This window comes from Anoplopoma fimbria, chromosome 13, assembly GCF_027596085.1.
Source record: "Anoplopoma fimbria isolate UVic2021 breed Golden Eagle Sablefish chromosome 13, Afim_UVic_2022, whole genome shotgun sequence".
In the NCBI taxonomy this organism is placed as follows: Eukaryota; Metazoa; Chordata; class Actinopteri; order Perciformes; family Anoplopomatidae; genus Anoplopoma; species Anoplopoma fimbria.
Genome location: NC_072461.1, coordinates 26,587,343 through 26,610,696, shown reverse-complemented (window position 1 = coordinate 26,610,696; position 23,354 = coordinate 26,587,343). Strand labels below are relative to the sequence as shown.

Sequence of the window (23,354 nt, the reverse complement as noted above, 5' to 3'; positions counted from 1 at the left end):
TACTAAATGAACATCATGCTGTATTGAAGAAGACTTGAAACTAGAGATTGAGACCATAAACTCATGTTTACAATGTTTACTGAGGGAATAAATCAAGAGAGAAGTAGAGTCATTTTCTCATAGACTTCTATACAACCAGAGGAGTCGCCCCCTGGTGGACAGCAGAGAGAATGCAGGTTTTAAGGCACTTCCGCATTGGCTTCACTCTGGAGAACCGGAGTTTGCCGCCTGGATTGAAGCAGTATATCTCATATATCTCACAGATATCTCAAAATCTTGGCCAATGAAACCAAAACTATTTGCTTTGCTAGAGACAATCAGGAGTGATTGTGATTTTAACATTTGGATGAATTTGGAATGTTGGGCGTAAAATGTTTTTTATGACAACTCTTTTTTGGCTCCCAGATCCTGACTGCCGCCCCACAGAAGTTCAAGATCGATATTCTTCCCGTTGATGATGGAACTCCGCGTATCGTCACCAACCTTGGACTGCAGTGGCTGGAGTACATGGACAACAAGGTACAAGTCTTTCCTCTCTACTAGACTCTGTATTCCTTGATGTGTTTCATGGTGATGTTTAATGAGCTCAGTGATGGGGAACAACTCCCTAATTACTTTTTCAAATTGCAATAGTAAAGTTTTATTGCAATGCAAATTGCATAACTCCCTTCCTGCTTATTGGTTTTGGGTAGAAGAAAAAGAAAAAGAAGAAGGTGTAAATGAGCAGGAGGCTGGATGATTACTTTATGGGACTATCGGGAAGGGGTCAGCAGGGACTCTATTTGAAGTGACCGTAACATGTATTATTGGAAAGAAAAATCACCCGACCACAAACAAACAATATTATAGTGACTTAAAACAACCACAAGGAGACATAAAACTATCATGAAGAGAGACAAAACAACCATAAAGACACAAAAACCGCTAAATTATAACAAAAAAGACACAAAAAAAACAATAAGACATAAAATGACTTCAAAGAGATGCAAAACTATCATAAAGAGACACAGACCGCCCAAAAAGATACATAAAACAACTACAATGAGAGGCAAATCTATCATGAAGAGAGACAAAACAACCACAAAAACAACTTCAATAAATATTACAGAGACTTAAAACAACCACATGGTTGGATAAAACAACTACAAATGGAGGCAGAACTATCACAAAGAGATATAAAACGACTACAAAGGGATGCAAATATGAAGTAAAACAACCACATAGACACACAGCTTAACTAAAAAGGGACGCAAAAATACCACAGAGACACAAAACTATCGCAGAGAGATGCAAATTCTCCACAAAGAGACACAAAACCAACTGCAAAGGGACGCAAAATATCACAGAGACGCAAAACCACCACAAATAGACATAAAACTATTACAAAGGGTCCCTAAATAACAACTGCAAAGTGACGTAAAACCACCACAAAGAGACATACAACAACAATAAATCACAAAGACACAATACACGACCATAAGGAGACACAAAACCACGAGAGAAGACAAAAGTTAATTTAACGTGTCTCTGTGACTGTGAGCTCCATCACTGTTCTCCCACATTGTGTAGTTTACTTGCTCCCCCTGCTGGTCGAAACACCTCAACACAACGCAACCAACGTTACTATAGTGACATAAATATATATATATAAAAATGGCCCTGTGTTCATTCAACCTGAGTCTGTGTTGTGTTGCATTGCAGATAATTAAGTCTTGGATGTTTTATCACTGAAGGAAGATGCAATGAACTGTTGCATCTGCTTCTAACAGCTACAAAATAAAATAAATCTTCAATAAAACTACTATTTATTCCTATTTCTTTATTATTTCTCTAAACCCGTTTCTCTGTCACAGTCATAATCTCTTCTATAGTACACCTATAATTGTCCCATATAATACAATCTGAAACATTATGGGGCTACGGTTGTGTGTATCTATATTTAAATGTAGTTTAAATACTTTAAAGTGCTTTCCTGTGATATTTGTAGCCTGTAGTATCACTCTATAATATAGTATAGGACAGCTAGTGTGTGAGCTTTTCATTCAGGTTTTAGCAGCAGAATAAAGAGACACATTCTGAATTGGTTTGGGGGTTGTCCCCGTTTTCACTCAAAATCATTGAATTGTAGATTATTTCATACTATTTTAATGCATTGAATACACCCGGAAAGCTTTAAGACAAAACCTGCTACAGTTAAATCATTATTTGAATATTTACATCTGGAAATGTTTGCCATGTTAAGTCATAAATCTTTAAATAAAAAGAGCAGATTCCAAAAAAGGTTTTAATTTAATAAAATAGATAAATAGCAGTTTGTTAGATGTGCCGGTGTGCAAGAAAAAGTAGTGTGTTTTAAAGTCGAGTAAAATATAGAAGTGTCGGTACTGTACTCTCCTGTTATGTCAGACAGGAGTTTGGTTTCATAGATCTGCCATTAAAAAAATCAACAAATATATATAAATATTAAAGCAGCAGCACACCAAGTCTTAATCTTTGCTTAAGTTAAGTGCAAAATAAAATGAAATACTCTTATCAAGATGAGAGCAAAATATTAATTTCTCATCTTGACTGCACATTTCATTACTGAAGAATTAAGGATCCTAATCTGCATAAAGCCGATAAATTGGAAAACAAAACCTTAATTTATGCAGATCTTTATTCAGAGCTGCAGAAACACAATCATCATTTCTATGAGGAAGATAAAGGCCTTGCTAGATAACGTCTGTGGTTAAATCTACGTCTGTTCTACGTCCATCAGGCCACAAATCTGATCACCAAGAAGGAGCTGCTGACGATGGATCCGGACACCGACGACGGTCAGCTGGTTTATGAAGTCACCACGGAGCCCAAGCTCGGCTTCCTGGAGAGCAAGATGAAACCGGGCAGCACCATCTCCTCCTTCACTCAAGGTACACCGCCTCAGAGATTCATTCTAACAGCAGACGCTTATTGATATCATGCAGAGAAAAGTATGTAGTTACTTTTATTTTTATTCTCTTTTATATTTTGCCTCCAGAACAGTCGTTATTGATGTCAAGGTTTCAGAGAAAATTGGCCAAAAGATCTTTTTCCCATAACAGTGTGAACAGCACAAATCGGATGGAATTGGATCTTTAAGATACTGATTAACGCCTCTTTCATATGTCTTCCTAAATCAAATACATGTCTGATTTTGTAACGTAAATGCAACATATCGGTGTTCATGAGACTTTTACGTCATTCTAGATCGAACATTTGTCATAATTCAGCACCGGCGAGAGAGTCTTGTGGTGGAAAGTTAAAAATGTAAATAGTTAAAAGTATTTAAATGAAGTTAATACATCCCTTTAAATCATAGACTGTATATAACTAATGGACCTAGTCACCTATTGGTTTGTAAACTGACCTTTTGAAGTTTGGCTATTTAGCAAACTCCATCTTGGTTTTTGGACGTTGCCATCTTGGGGTTTTTTTGCAACCAGGAGTGACCCATGAGGGCGGAGCTTAGTGCAACCAAACACTAAATCAGACATTTTAAGGCGTTCAAAATGTTGTAATTATCTTTTTCTAGTAGTGAAAATTAACTGTGAAAGTGGCCTCCATGTTTACCTCGAAACAAGATTTTTCTGTTTTTGTTCTTTGGCACCTGAAGGTCAGTTCAGGAGCCACAATTATAAATAATGTAAGCAGCCCAAACACAATAATCAGATTTGAGCAATAAATCCAAATTGAGCACAAAGACTTGCAATGTGAAAGTAGCTCTTTTTCCTTCTAAGATTATTTAATTTGAAGGATTTTTTAGTGTCTGCAGAGCGAAAAAGTATCCAGCATCTCAAATGAGAAAATATCGAGTGTAAGTGTAAGTTGAAGTGAATGTCAGAAGAAATATAATAACCCCTTTGATCATTTTGTTAGCCTTTATCCAATGTTGCATATTTTATGTTTGAACTGAGACTTTTCTACATTTGAGGAGGACATAAACTTGACCCCCCACGTCTCCACCCGTCCTCTCTCTGTCTCCTCCCTGAAAGTTTTGTTGAAAGGCAGCATCTTCTTTTTGTCCAGTGTGCAGTTCTCACCAGCAGCCGTCTTATCTTCACCTCTGGGCTGCAGCCAGAGATCAATGTCACAAATGTTGATCCTCCAGGCTGCATCATTCTCCGTTCAGGAGCTTGTAAACATCTTTTCCTTAATGAGAGTAAATATCCTGAAAACATTCACCCTGAGAGAGAAACAATATGAATATGATTTTGGGGATTTACTAGAACAAACTGTCAACATTTACTCTCATATTCTCAGTCGGGAAATGCTTTTGAGATGCTCTTGTTCTGGAAATTAGAACTTGGATTTTTGCCATTTAGTTCTATTTTTTCTGTTCATCACTGTACGTGTTTATTCTGAACTTCCTGAAGGTCGTCTGAACATCTTTCTAGCTCCAGGACTCTCATCCTTCTTTTGGCTTTCAGCCCTCAATTACAAAGTAATTCCTTTTCTCCATCCTCCTCTGGAAGCTTTAAATGAGACATCGACTGTTTTTTATTTCTTCAAAGTCATGGGAAAAGGCCAGAGGCTGCAAATTATATGAAATCATTAAATCCCAGCGATTTTATTATAAAGATGTGATCCCTGTCAGGTCAGAGTGCTGGGTAAAGACCAGTGCTGGTTGTCCAAATGATGGCTGATTAAGGGCTGCAATTAAGGATAATTATCAATTATTAATTAATCTGGCAACTGTTTTCTCTGTTAATCAGCTAATCATTTAGCCTGTAAAATGTAGGAAATAAGTGAAAAACGTTGATCAGAATTTCTTTCATTTGATGACAGGAAGTGCGAGACTTTGACCCGACAGATTTATCAAATAATGAACCATTTTGTATTTTATTTACTACGTTGTAGAGCTGCGAGTTGAACAAAATAAAATATATTATTATTATTATTTTTGAAAGCAAAACCTGCTGTTTCTAACTTCTCAGATGTCAGGACAGGAAACTAAATATATATTGGGATACGTGAATTAAAACAGGCATTTTCACCATTTTATAGACACGTTTTTTATTGATTAATGGAGAAAATAATCTCCATCTAAAGTGTAAGGAGTTTTGCAGGATGAAACTCTGCAGATCGATCATTTTACAGAAAGATGTTTGAAACATTATTCTGATTTCTGAAATAATCTTTGATGACCAACAAGAGGAAAACCTTAAAAAAGAGACTAATTAGTGAAATAAAAAATGCATTAAAAGTTGGATCATTATTAATCTGACCCTGATCTTTTTTCCAGCTGACATCAACCTGGGTCTGATCCGCTACGTGCTGAACCAGGAGAACGTCCAGGACACCGTGGACCACTTCAAGTTCCTGGTCAAAGACAGCAAACCCAACGTGGTCAGCGACAACGTCTTCCACATCCAGTGGTCTCTCATCAGCTTCGAGCACAAGAGGTCCTTAAAAAAAACCATCTGAACCTACTTGTTTTTTTTATTTCTTCCAAATGAAAAACATCAATATTTTGCTGTGATGCTTCCACAGCTACAACGTGAGCGAGAAGGCCGGCACGGTGGCGGTGACGGTGAAGCGGACGGGTAACCTCAACCAGTACGCCATCGTGCTCTGTCGCACCGAGCAGGGCGGAGCCACCTCCACCAGCAGCGTCGGGTCCCAGCCGGGCCAGCAGGACTACGTGGAATACGCAGGACAGGTAACCCAGATTTTAGTTTATTTAAAACATAACCTCCACCTTTATAATATAAACATTTCACAATACTATAATAAATACAAAAAGAATATACATGTGGTATGAAATATTGTTGAAAAAGCATTAATCCACCAGTGTTATCATTATTATCATTGTTGTTGTTGTTGTTTAGGAAAGGATGTCAAAACTTCATGCTTTTATATTTAGACTTTTGGTATTAAATTCAATAACGTACAGAAAAATTATTAAATCACTGAGTTACAAGTTTGGCATTTTACTAAACACTTACAAGGCGTCGGCTGCTTCCTGAACGCCCCACGATACAGGAGTGAATATATATAGAATGACATTTATATTTATGGAAAGATTTACTTTTTCTCTTCGTCTTTAGAAAAGTTTCTTCATTCAATTTTGAAACAAGTCTAGATATATAAAACCCTTAACGGATAGATTTTGTGGATATATTTAATGAATGACCCTTTAATGTTCAACCTTAGGAAGCCTCATCGACAACTATTCCATTACCTATGAAGTCCCCCTCTGACATGTATTTTTTAATTGTTTATTTGTGCACACTCTACCTCTACCAAAATGGACAAAGTTACCCAATTTTTTTGAATTGCGGACGGCAGAAGAAAGTAATATATATTTCCCCTTAGCTGATGCATGTTTTGTAATCTAAGCTACTGTCCCAAAAACAAAGAATTACAAAAAAGAATGAATGAGTTGGAATTTTAATTTAATAATTTTGAAGTTGATCCTTTTGGAAGTTTTCCTGTCCAATCATTTGTCTCGAGAACAAACTCTCCGAGAATAATAAACAAGTATTTTAAAATATGTTTTTTTAGTTTCACCCTTACATTTTTTTATCTCTTCTCCTTTAAATGTTCCTCTAGATTACACAGTTTTTTATTTATCACCTTGTTTTGACCTCCAATGATCTTCATATATAGAATAACTATTCTATTCTAAGTCCTAAGTTCTTTGTTCCAGTCGTAATCATCATGAACACACATTGACCAGCTCCCCCTCTCGTCCCGTTGGTTCACAGGTGCAGTTCGATGAGCGCGAGGACACCAAGGTGTGCACGGTGGTCATCAACGACGACAAGGTGTTCGAGGGTACGGAGAGCTTCCACGTGGAGCTCAGCATGCCGGTGTACGCGCTGCTGGGCGGGAACACGAGGGCCATGGTCAACATCAACGACACCGAGGACGAGCCGACTCTGCAGTTTGACAAGAAGACGTACCACGTCAACGAGAGCACGGGCTTCATCCACGCTCCCATCGAGAGAAAAGGTTCATAACGTCCCCTTTAACCTCCCTAAATGTTAAACATTTAATTACAACTTTATATTTAAGCACTTCATCATATTCTTTTTACTTATATGACATGTTTACACATATATTATGTATCTGATTGTGGCCAACTGATTTCACACTGAGGGATTTAATCACACTTATTCCTGTTTGAATATCTTTATAAGACTTTTTGTGCATAATGTTTTGTTTACAAATTTACCTTTAATTCAGTCACAAATATTTGGTATTTTTGTGATCTTGGCTCTAGAGGATCAGATTGAAAAGATAAATGTTTACAAGGTTAAGTTAAAAAAACTTGTTGCAATTTATTAGTCAATTAACAGAAAGTTTGGGATTTTACATGAAACATTAAGTAAAAAAAGGCAAAAAAATACCAACTAAACTTTTATGGTGTCCAATATGTTTATATTTTTGCACAAAGTCCATCTATTTTTGATCTTGTTTTTACTATGTCTCTTGTTTGCACTATCCTCTATGCTGCTGTAATCCTGTACATTTCCCCACTGCGGGACTAATAAAGGATTATCTTATCTTATCTTATCTTATCTTAAAACCCCCAAATAAAACTAATAGACACGAAACTGGTCCGTGCATGAAGTATAATTTATCTGCCATTGTTTACGTTGTAGAAAGAAATATCAGTTCACATTTGCATTAGCACAAGTAAGAATATTATGTAAGAAATAAGGAAATTCAAAAGATTCAAGGATCATAAATTGTCATTATGCAACACAGGGAGGCACAAATAAATTCAGTTGTAGCCCATTTTCAACACAACAAACACATGACAAACAAAAGAAAACAAAAACAGTAGTGCTATCCTGTCGTGCATTTTTGAATATGCATCATAAGGAATTTAAACAACAACAATAAAAACAAGTAGCTGGACAGATAATATGACTGACATCTTCATATTGAAATTTCAGCATGAGGAAAAACACATTTTCCATCAACTCTCACTGTGTTTGAGCACCAAGCATCATGATGTAAACACAGAGTCCACCTCCTGTCCTCCTGTCGTCCTGTTGACCGCCGTTCAATACCAAGAATCTGACATTTTTCATTATACAACGTAAACAATGGCAGATAGATTCTACCTCATGCACTCATGTTTTAGTACAAACGGTACTGAAGCAGGTCTGGTGCAAATGTCTTGACTTTGTGTTTTTTACATTTAAAAGTTGCATAATTTAGAGCAACATAAAAGTGAAGAAGAGTTATGAAAGCCAACACATGACCTTTACCCTCTCTTCCTCCCTCCTCATCTCCCCCCTCAGGTGACACCTCCAGCACCGTCTCGGCCCTCTGCTACACCGTGGCCAAGTCGGCTCAGGGCAGCAGCCTCCACGCTCTGGAGTCCGGCTCCGACTACAAGAGCCGCGGGATGACCGACGACAACCGGGTGGTCTTCGGCCCCGGCATCAGCATGACCACCTGCGACGTCAAGCTCATCGACGACAGCGAGTACGAGCTGTCGGAGGAGTTCGAGCTGGTGCTGTCGGACGCCTCGGACAACGCCCGCGTGGGGGTCGTGACCTCGGCCAAGGTCGTCATCGACGGGCCCAACGACGCCTCCACCGTCACCCTGGGCAACGCCACCTTCACCTTCAGTGAAGACGCTGGTAGGAGGCGCTTCTGTTCACAGAGTTACTCTTTTTATTTTCCAGATGTCATATCGTAGCTGTATATATAAGACAAATGTGAAAATGTAATGATCTCCATGGGGAAATTATTGGAAAGTTTCATAATGGCTACATCCAAGACCCAAAGCTGTAGCATGAACTTCTTGTCAGTAGTGTCTGTGAACCCTCTAACATCTCACTACACATGAAACAGAATGTAAACACACATCCTCAAAAGTTAGTCTGAACATTTCCGTCTTTTCATTACATTTTTAATGGAGGAACATGTTTTTAAGCAGGAAACACAGATTTGATAAATGCCTTTATTGATACCTATTATAATATTATTATTTTAAAGATAAATAATAATAATAATAATAATAATATAATATATATATATATATATATATATGTTTGTTAAATTTTTATCCCTATATTTCTGTCTTTTTATTTATTTTTTAATGGAGGACATGTTTTAATGGAGGAAACAGATTAGATAATTGTATATAAAATTATTATTATTTTAAAATATATATAAATAACATTCTATCGCTTTAAGTCAATGTGTTGAAAGGTACAATATGCTGCATATATTTTAAAATATTTTTGAAATCACTTGTAGCTGCATTCGTAGCAATTTGATGCTAACGTCATATATTACTCAGTAGAAAGATTTATGTTGATAGAGTCCTGCTGTAAATACATCAACCCTTCATCTCTCTGCCAAGTCTCTTCTACTTTCTTTATTTCTTTTCATCATTTAAATAAATATATTTGCCATAGCTTTAGATCAAGGCATTAAACCATCAGCAAAATTAGTTACAGATTTAAATCTCTTTGCACACCAAAGCAGACTTTGTAAAACAAATCTATTAAAGCTCACCCTGAACCCTGATGTTTTACAGAGAACCTGAGTTTCATTCTTATCTCCACACCACAGGAACAATAGAAATACCGGTGCTGCGTCAGGGCAGTGACCTCTCCTCCCTGACCTCCGTGTGGTGTGCCACCCGACCTTCAGACCCCCACTCCGCCAGCCCCGGGGTGGACTACATCCCCAGCTCCAAGAAGGTGGAGTTCAAACCTGGAAAAACTGAGGAGGTGAGGACAGAGACTTCTCACTCAGCCTACCAGGGTGTTTTAGCATAATAACATCATTTATTCTATGTACAACAGCGCATTGGCACAATTTCAGGTAAAAGAAATTCTCAAAAAAAAGAATTTAACAAGATTTAAGTAGAAAATTTACGACAGATAACATCGAATATTCTCAGAGATTAGAGAGAATAGGCCCAAATCATGGCATGCGTATGATAATATGTTGATTTGGGGATAAAATCTGTTTAACCTTATTACTAAATGTGATTGCAAAGTATAAATTGATCAGTTCATCAACTGCAGTTGTCTGTGGTGTGATGAGGTTGATCCAGTTTTGCAAAATGAAATACCAAGTTTTTTTCTCTAAATATCACCCGATAGCTCCGTTGCCTTATTGATCAAACCTTTCTAACATCTAACCTTCTTTTCTCCAGACCTGTAGTCTGACCATCATGGACGACGTCCAGAACCCGTCCATCGAAGGAGCCGAGTCCTTCATTGTGTTCCTCAGTTCTCCTCAGGGCGCCGTCCTCCAGGAGCCGTACGAAGCCAACGTCGTCATCACGGACACCTTCCAGGACAGTACGTGACCCACAAGACTTTAAAAGTGTTAAAATCAAATATGTATTTAATTTATTTCATTTGAAGGCTCCTCACATACCTCACATCACAGCCATCATCCCCTCTCTCAGTTCCCAGCATGCAGTTTGAGAAGAGCGCCTACACTGTGAAGGAGAAAGACGGCGTCCTGAACATCACCGTCATCCGAACAGGCGACCTGTCCTTCAAGTCATCGGCGCGGTGCTTCACTCGCACCATGTCGGCCATGGTGATGGACGACTTCGAGGAGAGGAGGAACGCTGACGAGTCACGCATCACTTTCCTCAAAGGAGAGAAGGTAGAGTTTAGTCCAACATGTTCTTCTGAAGTAGATTCAATCTGATTGTATGTTTTTTTTATAATGTTTCTTTATGTTTTTGGTTTCCAGGTGAAAAACTGCACCGTTCACGTCCATGATGACTCTGTTTTTGAGCCCGAAGAGGAGTTCCAGGTGCATCTTGGGACGCCGCAGGGTGACCACTGGAGTGGTGCCATGGTGGGCGCCAGCGACATCGTCACCGTCACCATCACCAACGATGAAGACGGTAAACAGGCGCCTCAGAAGTCACATATACAGATATTTTACTGGTGGAAAGATTGAACTACTGCAGCTTCTCAGTTTTAAATTGTCTTCTTTTATTAACAAGTTAGAATATATTGTTGGCATATTATTCTAGTAGAATTTAAAGTCTTGAAATATGATGAGAAAATTTAAATACGCAGTGTTCTGTTTGGATCAATGCATCTTTCTGCAAATGAATCTTTATTACATTTATTACAATCTCTATTTTAAAATGTCAGATATCATGTTGTTCACTTTATAAGTAGAGATAAAGGCTCCTCCCTGACCACATCTATTTAAAAACTCCATAGAGTCACCTTTGACATTTTAGTTTGTTTGTATTGTAAAAATTATTTTTCTTCCTTTTTTCATATTTTGTTTGGTAGCAAACTTCCCCACATTAAACCTTGATGATCATACCTAGAGTGTCCTTTATATCTTGTATACTGCCGGTACAAGAAGATATAACTAATTCAGTCTAAACCATCACCCTTATTGATATAAAAACTAAAATGAGGTGGATAAAATATTAAAAACAGCTCTCAATGTTACACAATACAGTTCAAGACCACCACAAACTGCAGTCTACAAAGTGTCCATACAGTTCAACAACTTTAAAAAAATGTCAACCTTCAAATAGGAAGCATTTATTGCAGATGGTTACTGCATCAGTTTTATCTAGGTGTACCTAATAAAGTGGAAACTCTCTGTGCGTCACAATACCCATAATTCCATACTATTTAGTATTCCAGAAGCATATTTAGCATGTCCCAATACATAGTATGTGATATGCAGTATGCCAAAACATACCAGGATGTTCTACTACATGTGGTCGCATTTTGAAGTTTGCAAGCCAGCATGCTTTTTCTGGCTATTCTGACCCACAATCCTTTGCACACCAGATATATGAGCAAGAGGGTCAGAGTTCAAGGTTATGAGGAAGTCCCAATCGTATGCATACTGCATGCAACAGAAAGTACTTTGTGAGAGAAGCTGCAGTATGCATTAAAAGTAAAAAGTAAAAATATACACTTTTGGAATGTAGCCTGTCATGTTCAGTACAACCACCAGAGGGCAGCACTGTGACCTTCTCCTCCCCATCCTCTTCCTCCAGCTCCCACCATTGAGTTTGAACAGGCGTCCTACCAGGTCAGAGAGCCTCCGGGTCCCGACGGCATCGAGGTGCTCAACATCAAGGTGATCCGCGGGGGGGATCTGGACCGGACCTCCAAGATCCGCTGCAGCACCCGGGACGGATCGGCCCAGTCCGGAGTCGACTACAACCCCAAGAGCCGAGTGCTCAAATTCCCCCCTGGTCAGTGTGGAAAATTTTGATTCAAAAAAATACATTTGTTTTTTGTCTTTTTCTAAATCTTATATCAAAACGTCTCCTCCTTCTTTGCTCCCGTCTGCAGGTATGGACCACATCCTGTTCAAAGTGGAGATCCTGTCCAACGAGGACCGGGAGTGGCACGAGTCCTTCTCGTTGGTCCTCGGCCCCGACGACCCCGTGGAGGCTGTGCTCGGGGAGATCACCATGGCAACGGTTACCATTCTGGACCAGGAGGCCTCGGGCAGCCTCATCCTCCCCGCTACGCCTATCGTAAGAACATGTTCTGACTTTAATCAGTGGGCTTTAAATGTGATCCATTCAGTGGATCAACTAGTACAGGATGTGTTGTGAGCTCTTTAAAGGATATAGTGACTCGCTTTCTTGTTTGTTTTTTTGTTAATTTATGAAGTGTAGTACCTTTCATAGAACAAGATCACAAAGTGCTTCATAAGATTGAAAATTATTAAAAAATAAGACCATTAAAACCGAAAAGGAAACAAATAAAAAAAAGCAAGCCTTAAAAACACCCAGGATTAAAAACACCAGACAGCAAGAAGTGACGCAAAAAGTCAGTCTTCAGCTGCTTTTTTAAGGCGTTAACTCAGATAACCCTGTGAAAGAGCGTTTCACAGGGTCTGAGCCACCACTTTAAAGTCACCTATTGTTTTTCAAATCAAGCTCTAGGAACAAACAGTAAATCCTAATCAGAAAACTCAACTGGATGGGAAGCCATTACCATAGCAACCAATGCAATTTGCCTAGGGGCCAATTGTCCCATAATCCACCCAATGACTGTAATGTAATGTAATGTAATGTAATGTCTCTCCAACACATTCAGCAACAACAAAACAGCAGAAGAAAACAGGCTTTTACATTTCTTAAGCATTTAACAAGAACCACTTACAACGAGTAAAGAGATGACATATGATGAGAGATGATGCAAAGGCATGTGGTGGGTGATTTTAGTCCAAAAGTGCTTTTTAGGAACCTCATCTCATGCAGTGTTTGTGCTGTGATAAAAAAGTTGAAAAAAACCTCCATCCTTCCTCCTCAGGTGGTCTCCCTCGCCGACTACGACCACGTCCAGGAGGTGACCAAGGAGGGCAGCAAGAAGACGCCCTCGCCCGGTTACCCTCTGGTGTGCGTCACCCCATGTGACCCTCACTACCCGAAGTACTCCGTGATGAAGGAGCGCTGCGAGGAGGCCGGCATCAACCAGACCCAGGTCCACTTCTCCTGGGAGGTGGCGGCGCCCACCGACACCAACGGCGCCCGGTCTCCCTTCGAGACGGTCACAGACACCACCCCGTATACCGGCATCAACCACATGGTGAGTTTGGATCTTCTGATATAGGAACAATTAAGTCTCCTTCCTCAGTCTCTTCATTTCTCCTCCTCCTCTGGTCTCGTCTCAGGTTCTGGACAGCATTTACTTCAGCCGCCGCTTCCATGTCCGCTGCGTCGCTCAGGCCAGAGATAAGTCGGGTCACCTCGGGACGCCGCTGAGGAGCAACATCGCCACCATCGGCACAGAGGGCTCCATCTGCCACACGCCCGTCACCACGGGAACCGCCAGGGGCTTCCAGGCTCAGTCCTTCATCGCCACGCTCAAATACCTAGACGTCAAGCACAAGGAGCACCCAAACCGGTGAGAAACCTTTTAAAATCAGATAAACGTCTCCACCTAAACTTTATGTTTTGTTTGTTAAGGTGTCCCTATTATGCTTTCCCACTTTTTCCCTCTCCTTTAGTGTGTTATATATATTTTTGTACATGTAAAAGGTCCGTAGAGTGTAAAACCTGAAGTCCACGCCTAAAAGGAGTTACCCTCCCCTCAGAAGCTCCTGAGCTCCTGAAACAGCTCCATTGAATTCTCTCCTTCACTTCTGTAACTTTATGAGGTCACAATGTAACTTTATGAGGTCATAAAGTAACTTAATGAGGTCATAATGTAACTTTATGAGGTCACAATGTTACAGAAGTGACGTAAAACTCCTTCCGGCTAGTTTGACCCTCAAACAACAAAAGAGAGAGACGGAACTGAAGAGTTTTTTTAAATGTGAGACGTTGACCAATCACAACAGAGCGGGCTAGGACAGCCAGGATGAGAAAAACAAGGAGGATTATGAGCATTAACGCATGTAAACATGTTGTAACTGTAACTTCAGATAAAAATATGCACCCGGAAAATAGCATAATAGGGCCTGTTTAATATCTCTCTGTGTCGTCCGCGTTCAGTATCCACATCTCGGTGCAGATCCCCCATCAGGACGGCATGCTGCCCCTGGTGTCCACCATGCCGCTGCACAACCTGCACTTCCTGCTGTCGGAGTCCATCTACAGGCAGCAGCACGTCTGCTCCAACCTGGTCACCCTCAAGGACCTGGAGGGTCTCTCCGGTCAGTCAGGCAAAAAACACATTATCACATAAACAGGAATCCTCTAAACATCAAAGCGGAAACAGCTGCAGGATATTAAGTAAAAATCAATAACTGGACATTTATAATTTAAACAACCAAAGTTATTTACAATTAAAACTGGTAAATGCTGCAATTCCTATCCTCATTATTAACTTTTTTTCAAGCCACCTACTCCTTAATTGACAATATATGCAAGGCGTGCAAAAAATGTAAAATAAGGAACAAATTAGATGTAAAGAATGTGCTTAAATCTGTATTTTTCTACATATATTGACACCTCATAGTGTTAAGTTGCACTAAAGTTACATACCACATAAAACAAGGCATGTTGCGTTCAAATCCTAATACTGTTTTTCAAGTTTCTACTCATGCTAAGCTTTATTTTATGGAGAATACTCATCTGGTTATTTGACATTGAGCAGAAAAATTCTTGCAATATAGTATGTTTTATGCAATTTTTTAGATCTTTGTTTAAAAATAAAATTATTGTTCCTTGTAACCTTGGAACAAAGTGTTTTTTTTAGATCTGGGTCAGTCAATATAAACATTCTTCCCACAGAGACGGGTTTCCTTGACGACGTGTCCTACGACAGCATCTCTCTGGGGCCGGGGTTCGACCGGCCCTACCAGTTCAACCCAAAGGTCAGGGAGGCCAAGAGCATCCAGCTCTACAAGCACCTCAACCTGAAGAGCTGCATCTGGACCTTTGACGCCTACTACGACATGACGGAGCTCATCGACGTCTGCGGGGGCTCCGTCACCGCCGATTTCCAGGTACGTAAGAAAAGTCAGAGACGAGTCGCTGCACTTGAGTTTGGTCAAATTTATCAATTAGAACTACTAAACTATTTAGCAGACACCTCGGCTGAGTAGATTTTGTACTAGGCTGCAACTTCATGGTCTGAAGAGGGAAGGGAAGCAAAAAAATACTTAAACTTATATTCCTTCTAATGGCCAAACACCAAGATAGCGTTGCAAAAAAACAAGATGGTGACACCAAAAATAAAGATTGCGATGGTCAAGAACTAAGCGCTTATTTTTCAAGCTACAATGAATGGTCAAAAACCAAGATGGCGACGGCCATAGACCAAGATAGTAAGGGCCAAAACCAAGATGGCGACTGCCATAAAACCAAGACAGTGACGTACAAAAACCAAGATGGCGACGGCACAAAAACCCAAGATGATGACTGGCAAAAACCAAGATGGCAACACCAAAAACAAAGATGGCGATGGTCAAGAACTAAGCTCTTATTTTTCAAGCTACAGTAAATGGTCAAAAACCAAGATGGCTACAGCCATAAACCAACATAGTGAGGGCCAAAACCAAGATGGCGAAGGCACAAAAACCCAAGATGATGACTGGCAAAAACCAAGATGGCTACTCCAAAAACCAAGATGGCGACACAAAAAACAAAGATGGCGATGGTCAAGAACAAAGACTTCTACGTCCAATGACCAAGACGCTGACAGCCAAAAAACAAGATTGCAACGGCCAAATAACAAAGATGGCGACAGCCAAAAACAAAGCGCTTATATTTTCAGCTACAATGATTATTGTCTTTAGATGAAAATCAAAAATCTGGATCACTCAAGGCCCTCACTTGTTCTGGTGCTTTTGACCATATCATCACCAGAAGTTTGGTCAGTTGTCATGAACCTTTAAGATAATCCAACTTTACATTATTCTAACAACTTTTGGGTCTTTTTTTCCTTTGAGTTGAGTTTGACGGCCCATTCTTGACCTCTAGACATTCAGGACTGTCAAAAGCTCCAGAAGGAGCCAGTAAATGGAGCTTGAGTGATGATTGTTTTGTCAGCTGCTGTTTTCAAGGTCAAGAATAAACTGTCAAGCTTGAATCTGTTGTTTTTTAGCTCAAGGCCCGTCTGTCAGCCAATTCTCCTAGACGAGAAAAACAAATCATCTAATGGTTTAATGTCCTTGGTGAAGAAAATAGGATAGAAAAAGTTAATATTTAAAGGAGATATTCTGTATAAAATCAGCAAAAAAATTACTCCATCCCAGTAGTGCCTCAAACCCAAATATGAGCCTCCGTTGGCTCCAACAACTGCCAACATATTAAATCTTTCCGTTGTTCCTCCAGGTCCGGGACTCGGCTCAGTCCTTCCTGACGGTGCAGGTTCCTCTCTACGTCTCCTACATCTACGTCACCGCACCGCGGGGCTGGGCCTCTCTGGAGCATCACACCGAGATGGAGTTCTCTTTCTTCTACGACACCGTGCTCTGGAGGACAGGTGAGGACCGAACACCGTTATACTCGTTACTGCAAGTCTTTATTCTGGATCCACCTGCACATATTTCAGTTTAACAAAATCTGTGTATTACAAAAATAAATCTCATTGGCTCAAACAAGTGATCAGGAGAACATTTAGTGCTTTAAAAGCTACTAAAAAACAGCAAATCTTACTTTACTAACAGAGGAGACGAGTTCAGGCCATGTAAATATGAAGTGGGATTTCTACATTTATACTTGACATTTTGACTCAACATGTATCAAATATTTATTTATGTATATTGTGGTTTGGTAGGGTCCCACGTAGTTATACATATATCATATTTGTTAGGAGATACAAGATGAAGATGTTTTTCATACTTTTATTTGATATTAAGAGGAGAATAGAGTGAATAGGGTAAAAAAACCATAAAACTTCCCCAGTTAATTACTTACATAAAGACATATATATTTTGTATTACAAGTTTTCTGAAATTCTATGTTTAAATACGCAAATGAGGCATTATCTTATTAAATATGTGCTTTTTCCATGCATTTCCAGAACAGAAATGTGAACATTGGATAAAGCCAGGTTCCAAATACTTGTTTCATTTTGTTGACATATTAGAGTCAAAGGTTTTTTTTATGTATTTTCTCCATGTTTTCAGCAATAAATGTTGTATAAATCAGGCTATGAATGATATATGAACAAACCCCTCTGTAGAAACCTTCAGAATATAGAGAGGAATGAAGCTGTAAAGTTTGGTGTATGTATGTAATCAGAAAAAAAAACCTAATTTTAAAGATATGTTTTGTTAAATTACATACATTTTGAAGACACTACAGGTGAATAGGGTAAAACAATTAACTAATAGATATCAACATGAAACTTCACCAGTTGATTACTGACATGAAGACAAGTATTTATTATAAATAAACAAATAAATGTGTATTTTGGATGTTTTCTTTCCACTAGTCTGAAAGAAAACATGTTATGGAAGAAAAAGAGTCCATTGGAGATGTGCATTTGGTTTACAAACATCTGACACCTTATGTGAAATGATCAGTATCCTATCATGTTGTTATATTGATGTGATCAGTGATCTGACCTCTGACCTCTCTGCCTGCAGGTATCCAGACTGACAGCGTCCTCTCTGCCAGACTGCAGATCATCAGGATCTACATCAGAGAAGACGGACGACTGGTGATCGAGTTCAAAACACACGCCAAATTCAGAGGTCAGTCCAAAAACGACCACCAACACAAATCAGAACAGTCCAAGAAAAGTCTGTTGGTTTTTCTTTAGAAAGTTGTCTTATTAAAACAACAAATATACACTTGAAAAAAGGCCAAAACTATAAAAACAAGTGGTTTCCTTCTTATATAACAACTGTAAAAACAAGGTGTTTCTGCTTTTATGAAGTAGAAAAACTATATGAACAAGGTGTTTCTTCTTGTCATAGGTAAAAATAAATATAATACAAGGTGTTTCTTCTTGTCATAGGTAAAAAAAATATATAAATACATGTTGTTTCTTGTAATAAGTAAAAAAAAACTATATAAACAAGGTGTTTCTGCTTGTATGAAGTAAAAAAACAACTATATAAACAAGGTGTTTCTGCATGTATGAAGTAAATAAAAACTTTAGGTACAAGGTGTTTTTGCTTGTCATAAGTAAAAGAAACATGAATACAAGTAGTTATTTCCTGTAATAAGTAAAAAACTATAAATATAAGGTGTTTCCTCCTTGTTTCTGGTTATAGTTAGTAGAAAAAAACTAATATAAAAACTGCCTATAGAACAATTTATATAAGCTTTTTGGAAAAAGATGAAATATTTAGGCCCTTCAAGATAAAAAGAGAAGCCCCTATATCTCACATAGTTGTTACTTGTTAGGTGATTGTGTCTTATATTAAGTGTTATGAGATATTTTTACTAGTAATTACACAAAAACACTTTATTTAGGTTTTTTACAGTGTTCTTTGTTGTTGTGGACTAATAGATGAAGAGCAACAGAGGAGTCTTTTAGTGTGAAGGATTGTCTCAGCCAGTAAACTTCTACTTCAGACCATAAAATAAACACTCTTCTTCTCTGTCTGATTTTCTCCTCCAGGTCAGTTTGTCCCTGAACACCACACTCTGCCGGGCCACAAGTCCCACCTGATGGCTCCGGACCACCTGGGAGGGGTGGAGTTCGACATCCAGCTGCTGTGGAGCGCTCAGAGCTTCGACTCTCCGTACCAGCTGTGGAGGGCCACCAGCTCCTACAGCAGGTCGGGACACCGTTTCTATCATGTCTTACAACACGTGTCCATTTCAGCTCGTCACATGAACACAGTCTTTTAAAATAAACTTTTTTACTCACACCCGTCCTACGCAAATTTTGTTCACATGGATTATATACATCTTGTTTTGTGGGATATCTTCAATTTACAGCACATACATTTTCAGTGGAAAACCTCAGTAATAATAATAACAATGTTTCTGTTCATGTTTGTTATGAATATGTTTATGTATGGGACAGTGTGTATATATATATATATATATACATATATATATATATTTTTTTTTATGTATACAAATGTGTGTATATGTGAATGAATGTATGTGTGTATGTGAGTGAATGTACCTCAATACTATAATTATTTTGTCTGTATATACAATATTTTTTAGTTATTGTTTTTTTCTTTTTTTTTAAACTTTTTTTTAACTTATTTAATATTCTTTCCTGTTTATTACTTTTATTACTTATTTACTTATTTATAATACTGTTTTTTTACTCTGTCTCTTGTTTGCACTATACTTTATGCTGCTATAATCCTGTAAATTTCTTATCTTATATATATATATATATATATATATATATATATATATATATATAATTCAATTTATATAGTATATTATTAATAATATTCTTTATATTTATATCTTGAAAATCAATCAAATTTGATCACAAAAATAATAATAATAATAATAATAATAATAATAAGTTTATTTAGTATAGCACTTTTCATAGAACACAATTCACAAAGTCCTTTAAAACAATTAAATATTATTAAAATTAAGATAAAAATAAATAAATCAATAAGTTGAACAGATGTTAAAAACACATAAAAATAACAAACACAACTTTTTGGTGTTGTCATCCTCTAACAGGAAGGACTATTCTGGAGAGTACACCGTGTTCCTGGTCCCCTGCACCGTCCAGCCCACCCAGCCCTGGATCGACCCCGGGGACAAACCTCTGTCCTGCACCGCTCACGCTCCAGAGAAGTACGCCTCCTGCTGGAATACATATATTTAAAAAAACGCCTGCTGGTTGCATTGTGGGGAAAACAGGTCAATTAAAAGGAAAAAAGTACTTAAACTGTCTGGGTTTGTTTGTTTTTGTCTGACAGGTTTCTGGTTCCGATCGCCTTCCAGCAGACCAACCGGCCCGTTCCAGTGGTTTACTCCCTCAACACGGAGTTCCAGCTGTGCAACAACGAGAAGGTGTTCATGATGGACCCGGCCACCGCCGACGTCTCCATGGCTGAGATGGACTACAAGGGAGCCTTCTCCATGGGTACGTGGAGGGAAACACAAGGAATCTCCTTTTATTTTCCTCCTCACATTTCTAATGCTGCGTATACATATTCTATATTTACATATACACTACATATACATATATACGTATATATATATACATATATATATATATATATATATATATATATATATATATACATATACACTACATATATATATATATATATATATATATATATATATATATATATATACATATATATGATTTTGCTGTGATTTAAATGCATAAACGGTTAAAGGGGTTAATTACGTTTTTTTAAAAGTCAGAATAATTTTTTGTTTGTTCTCTCTGCAAGACGACAAGCAAACATTTTTTTATAATACTTGATTTGTTAACATTGTAGCTTCTCCAGCAACACTTAAAATACCTTCAAATAGGCGTAAATACAGAAGCGTCATTATTGTTTGTACCTTATAGTTTATTCACATACATTTATACACATAGTTTCATCTGGTATCGTCAGGACGTCAGTGATAACAGGAAGAATCCTAACAGTGAGGCTTTTCGCAACAAAGTGGCACGTGAATTTCTCGCCCATTTTTGTTTTTCATACAGTTATTTATTTGACGAAAGATTTATCAAATAATCTGTACATTTATTATATTTTTCCAATCATACACAGACAAATATATATCCACATGCAAATTAATGTTTTTTGTGTATATTTAATCCTCCGCACCAAGATGATAATTATATGCACATGTAGACTAGTAAATATAAAAATACAACCCTCTGCAGGTCAGACTATGTACGGCAGGGTGCTGTGGAACCCGGATCAGAACCTGAACGCGGCCTACAAGCTGCAGCTGGAGAAGGTGTACCTGTGCACCGGACGGGACGGATACGTGCCCTTCTTTGACCCCACGGGGACGCTGTACAACGAGGGCCCGCAGTACGGCTGCATCCAGCCCAACAAGCACCTCAAACACCGCTTCCTGCTGCTGGTAGGAACACGGACGCTGTTTCAATATGCATGTCTTATTTATCATTACAGAAATCAATATTAGATATTTAATACGCATATATTGAGATTATTCAGACTGTGTTACCACAGAGCTCCAGTGTCTGATAAAGAATAGTTCTAATTTAACAGCTGATGCTCTGTATAAACTAATAAAGAGTATTTTTATTATTTATGTATCTTTATTATTTGTATTATTATTTATTTTATTAGCCTAAAATAAACATAAAGTATTTTTCCTTGCATTAATCCGTCAGTACAAGTTTCACAAATTTTAAAGAAATACAGTTCTAATTTACTAATTCATTAATTTCCTCCCTGACCTTTTTATGAGTTCACCTTCTGTTACTGAAAAGACACTTCCTGCTGTTGTTTCACAATAAAAGACTTCAAGGGAAGGGACTGAACATGAAGCATTTTAATGTGAAATTGATAAAGCAGTTGTTAAAAAGAGTTAATAATTAATAATTAAATGTATAACAAGGAAAAAACATAAAAATAACACATAAATATGAGATTTTTTTCAATAGACAGGCGTCTTACAAAAATGTTATCAAATACAAAATAAAACATGGAAATTAGAAACAAATGGTTGTCTCATATTAAAGCCTGGTTATTTTAATAGTCGAGGTCAATGACTCTGTCCTGCTCGGAGAATAAACCAGAATGCATCAGCTGGAGCAACAAGTGAACCACAACATTTTCATAAATGGACGCAGAACTTTATCCATCTAAAGAGAAAAGCTTCACATGTTTATTTGATTAAAATCTTAGTTGTTGTTTAAACAGAACCAAACATTTGATTTACTTTGTATCAAGTTATTTCAGTGACTTTAATGTGAATTTAATGAGGCTGATTAATTCCTGTTAATATTAATATTATAGGACGATGATTATTGTTAGAAACCGTTAACTTAATTTATCCTTTTATGACTTCAATTAAAATGAGATTTTCTTTTGATTTATTTGCTTCAGACGACGTTAGTGTTGGTATCTCTTTAAACATCAGGCTGACATCCCCCTACACACACACACACACACACACACACACACACACACACACACACACACACACACACACACACACACACACACACACACACACTTCCTCTTTTTTTGTTGTGTTTTTCCTGCCTCACCAGTCTGACCAGTCCCCCTTGTCACTGGGATGGCACCACATATTCAAAGCCTGTGTGTTATGTAAACTACTGACTCTCTTCATCATGTAAATTCTCTCTCTGGTGTCTTTCAAGTTAACAAACCGTCAACATGTGGAGCACAAATACAGCTTTAATGGATCTGTCCTCTCCATCTGCACTTGGTTCATTTATAAAGTATTTGTAACTTCCATCAGATGGAAACCAGACTTTTAATAAAGAAAGCGTACCATAAAAACAAGTTTAATTTAGATTATTTTCTCTGTGCAGGATCGTAAACAGCCCGATGTTTGTGACAACTTCTTCCACGACGTTCCCTTCGAGGCTAACTTCGCCTCAGACGTCCCCGAGCTGCAGACGGTGGCCGCCATGCCGGGTGTAGACGGGTTCACCATGAAGGTCGACGCTCTCTACAAGGTGTGTGTGTGTGTGTGTGTGTGTGTGTGTGTGTGTGTGTGTGTGTGTGTGTGTGTGTGTGTGTGTGTGTGTGTGTGTGTGTGTGTGTGTGTGTGTGTGTGTGTGTGTGTGTGTGGAGCCTCCAGTGCTGCAGCTGTGTCCTGTGTTACAGTGTTGAAGTGTCTTAAAGCTGCATTCTCTCTCCTGTCCATCAGGGGGCGACTCCTCTGGTTGTATAGAAGTCTATGAGAAAATGACTCTACTTCTCTCTTGATTTATTCCCTCAGTAAACATTGTAAACATGAGTTTATGGTCTCAATCTCTAGTTTCAAGTCTTCTTCAATACAGCATGATGTTCATTTAGTAAATGATGCTCCATTTAGAGTC

The 23,354-nt window shown here is 38.3% G+C and overlaps 1 protein-coding gene across 1 annotated transcript in view; it reads left to right on the top strand.

Moving 5' to 3' along the window:
* Window positions 1-23,354, top strand: part of fras1 (Fraser extracellular matrix complex subunit 1) — a 262,161-nt gene that overhangs the window by 236,326 nt on the left and 2,481 nt on the right. The window contains exons 50-72 of the mRNA XM_054610644.1: window positions 406-519; window positions 2,759-2,909; window positions 5,261-5,420; window positions 5,509-5,677; window positions 6,726-6,972; window positions 8,274-8,618; window positions 9,559-9,719; window positions 10,151-10,298; window positions 10,409-10,614; window positions 10,705-10,861; window positions 11,993-12,193; window positions 12,294-12,481; window positions 13,266-13,541; window positions 13,627-13,859; window positions 14,450-14,610; window positions 15,191-15,405; window positions 16,736-16,886; window positions 17,995-18,102; window positions 18,978-19,137; window positions 20,021-20,137; window positions 20,263-20,429; window positions 21,192-21,397; window positions 22,842-22,988. Of these exons, the coding sequence (XP_054466619.1) occupies window positions 406-519; window positions 2,759-2,909; window positions 5,261-5,420; window positions 5,509-5,677; window positions 6,726-6,972; window positions 8,274-8,618; window positions 9,559-9,719; window positions 10,151-10,298; window positions 10,409-10,614; window positions 10,705-10,861; window positions 11,993-12,193; window positions 12,294-12,481; window positions 13,266-13,541; window positions 13,627-13,859; window positions 14,450-14,610; window positions 15,191-15,405; window positions 16,736-16,886; window positions 17,995-18,102; window positions 18,978-19,137; window positions 20,021-20,137; window positions 20,263-20,429; window positions 21,192-21,397; window positions 22,842-22,988 (4,188 nt within the window). The remainder of the gene's footprint in view (window positions 1-405; window positions 520-2,758; window positions 2,910-5,260; window positions 5,421-5,508; window positions 5,678-6,725; window positions 6,973-8,273; window positions 8,619-9,558; window positions 9,720-10,150; window positions 10,299-10,408; window positions 10,615-10,704; window positions 10,862-11,992; window positions 12,194-12,293; window positions 12,482-13,265; window positions 13,542-13,626; window positions 13,860-14,449; window positions 14,611-15,190; window positions 15,406-16,735; window positions 16,887-17,994; window positions 18,103-18,977; window positions 19,138-20,020; window positions 20,138-20,262; window positions 20,430-21,191; window positions 21,398-22,841; window positions 22,989-23,354) is intronic.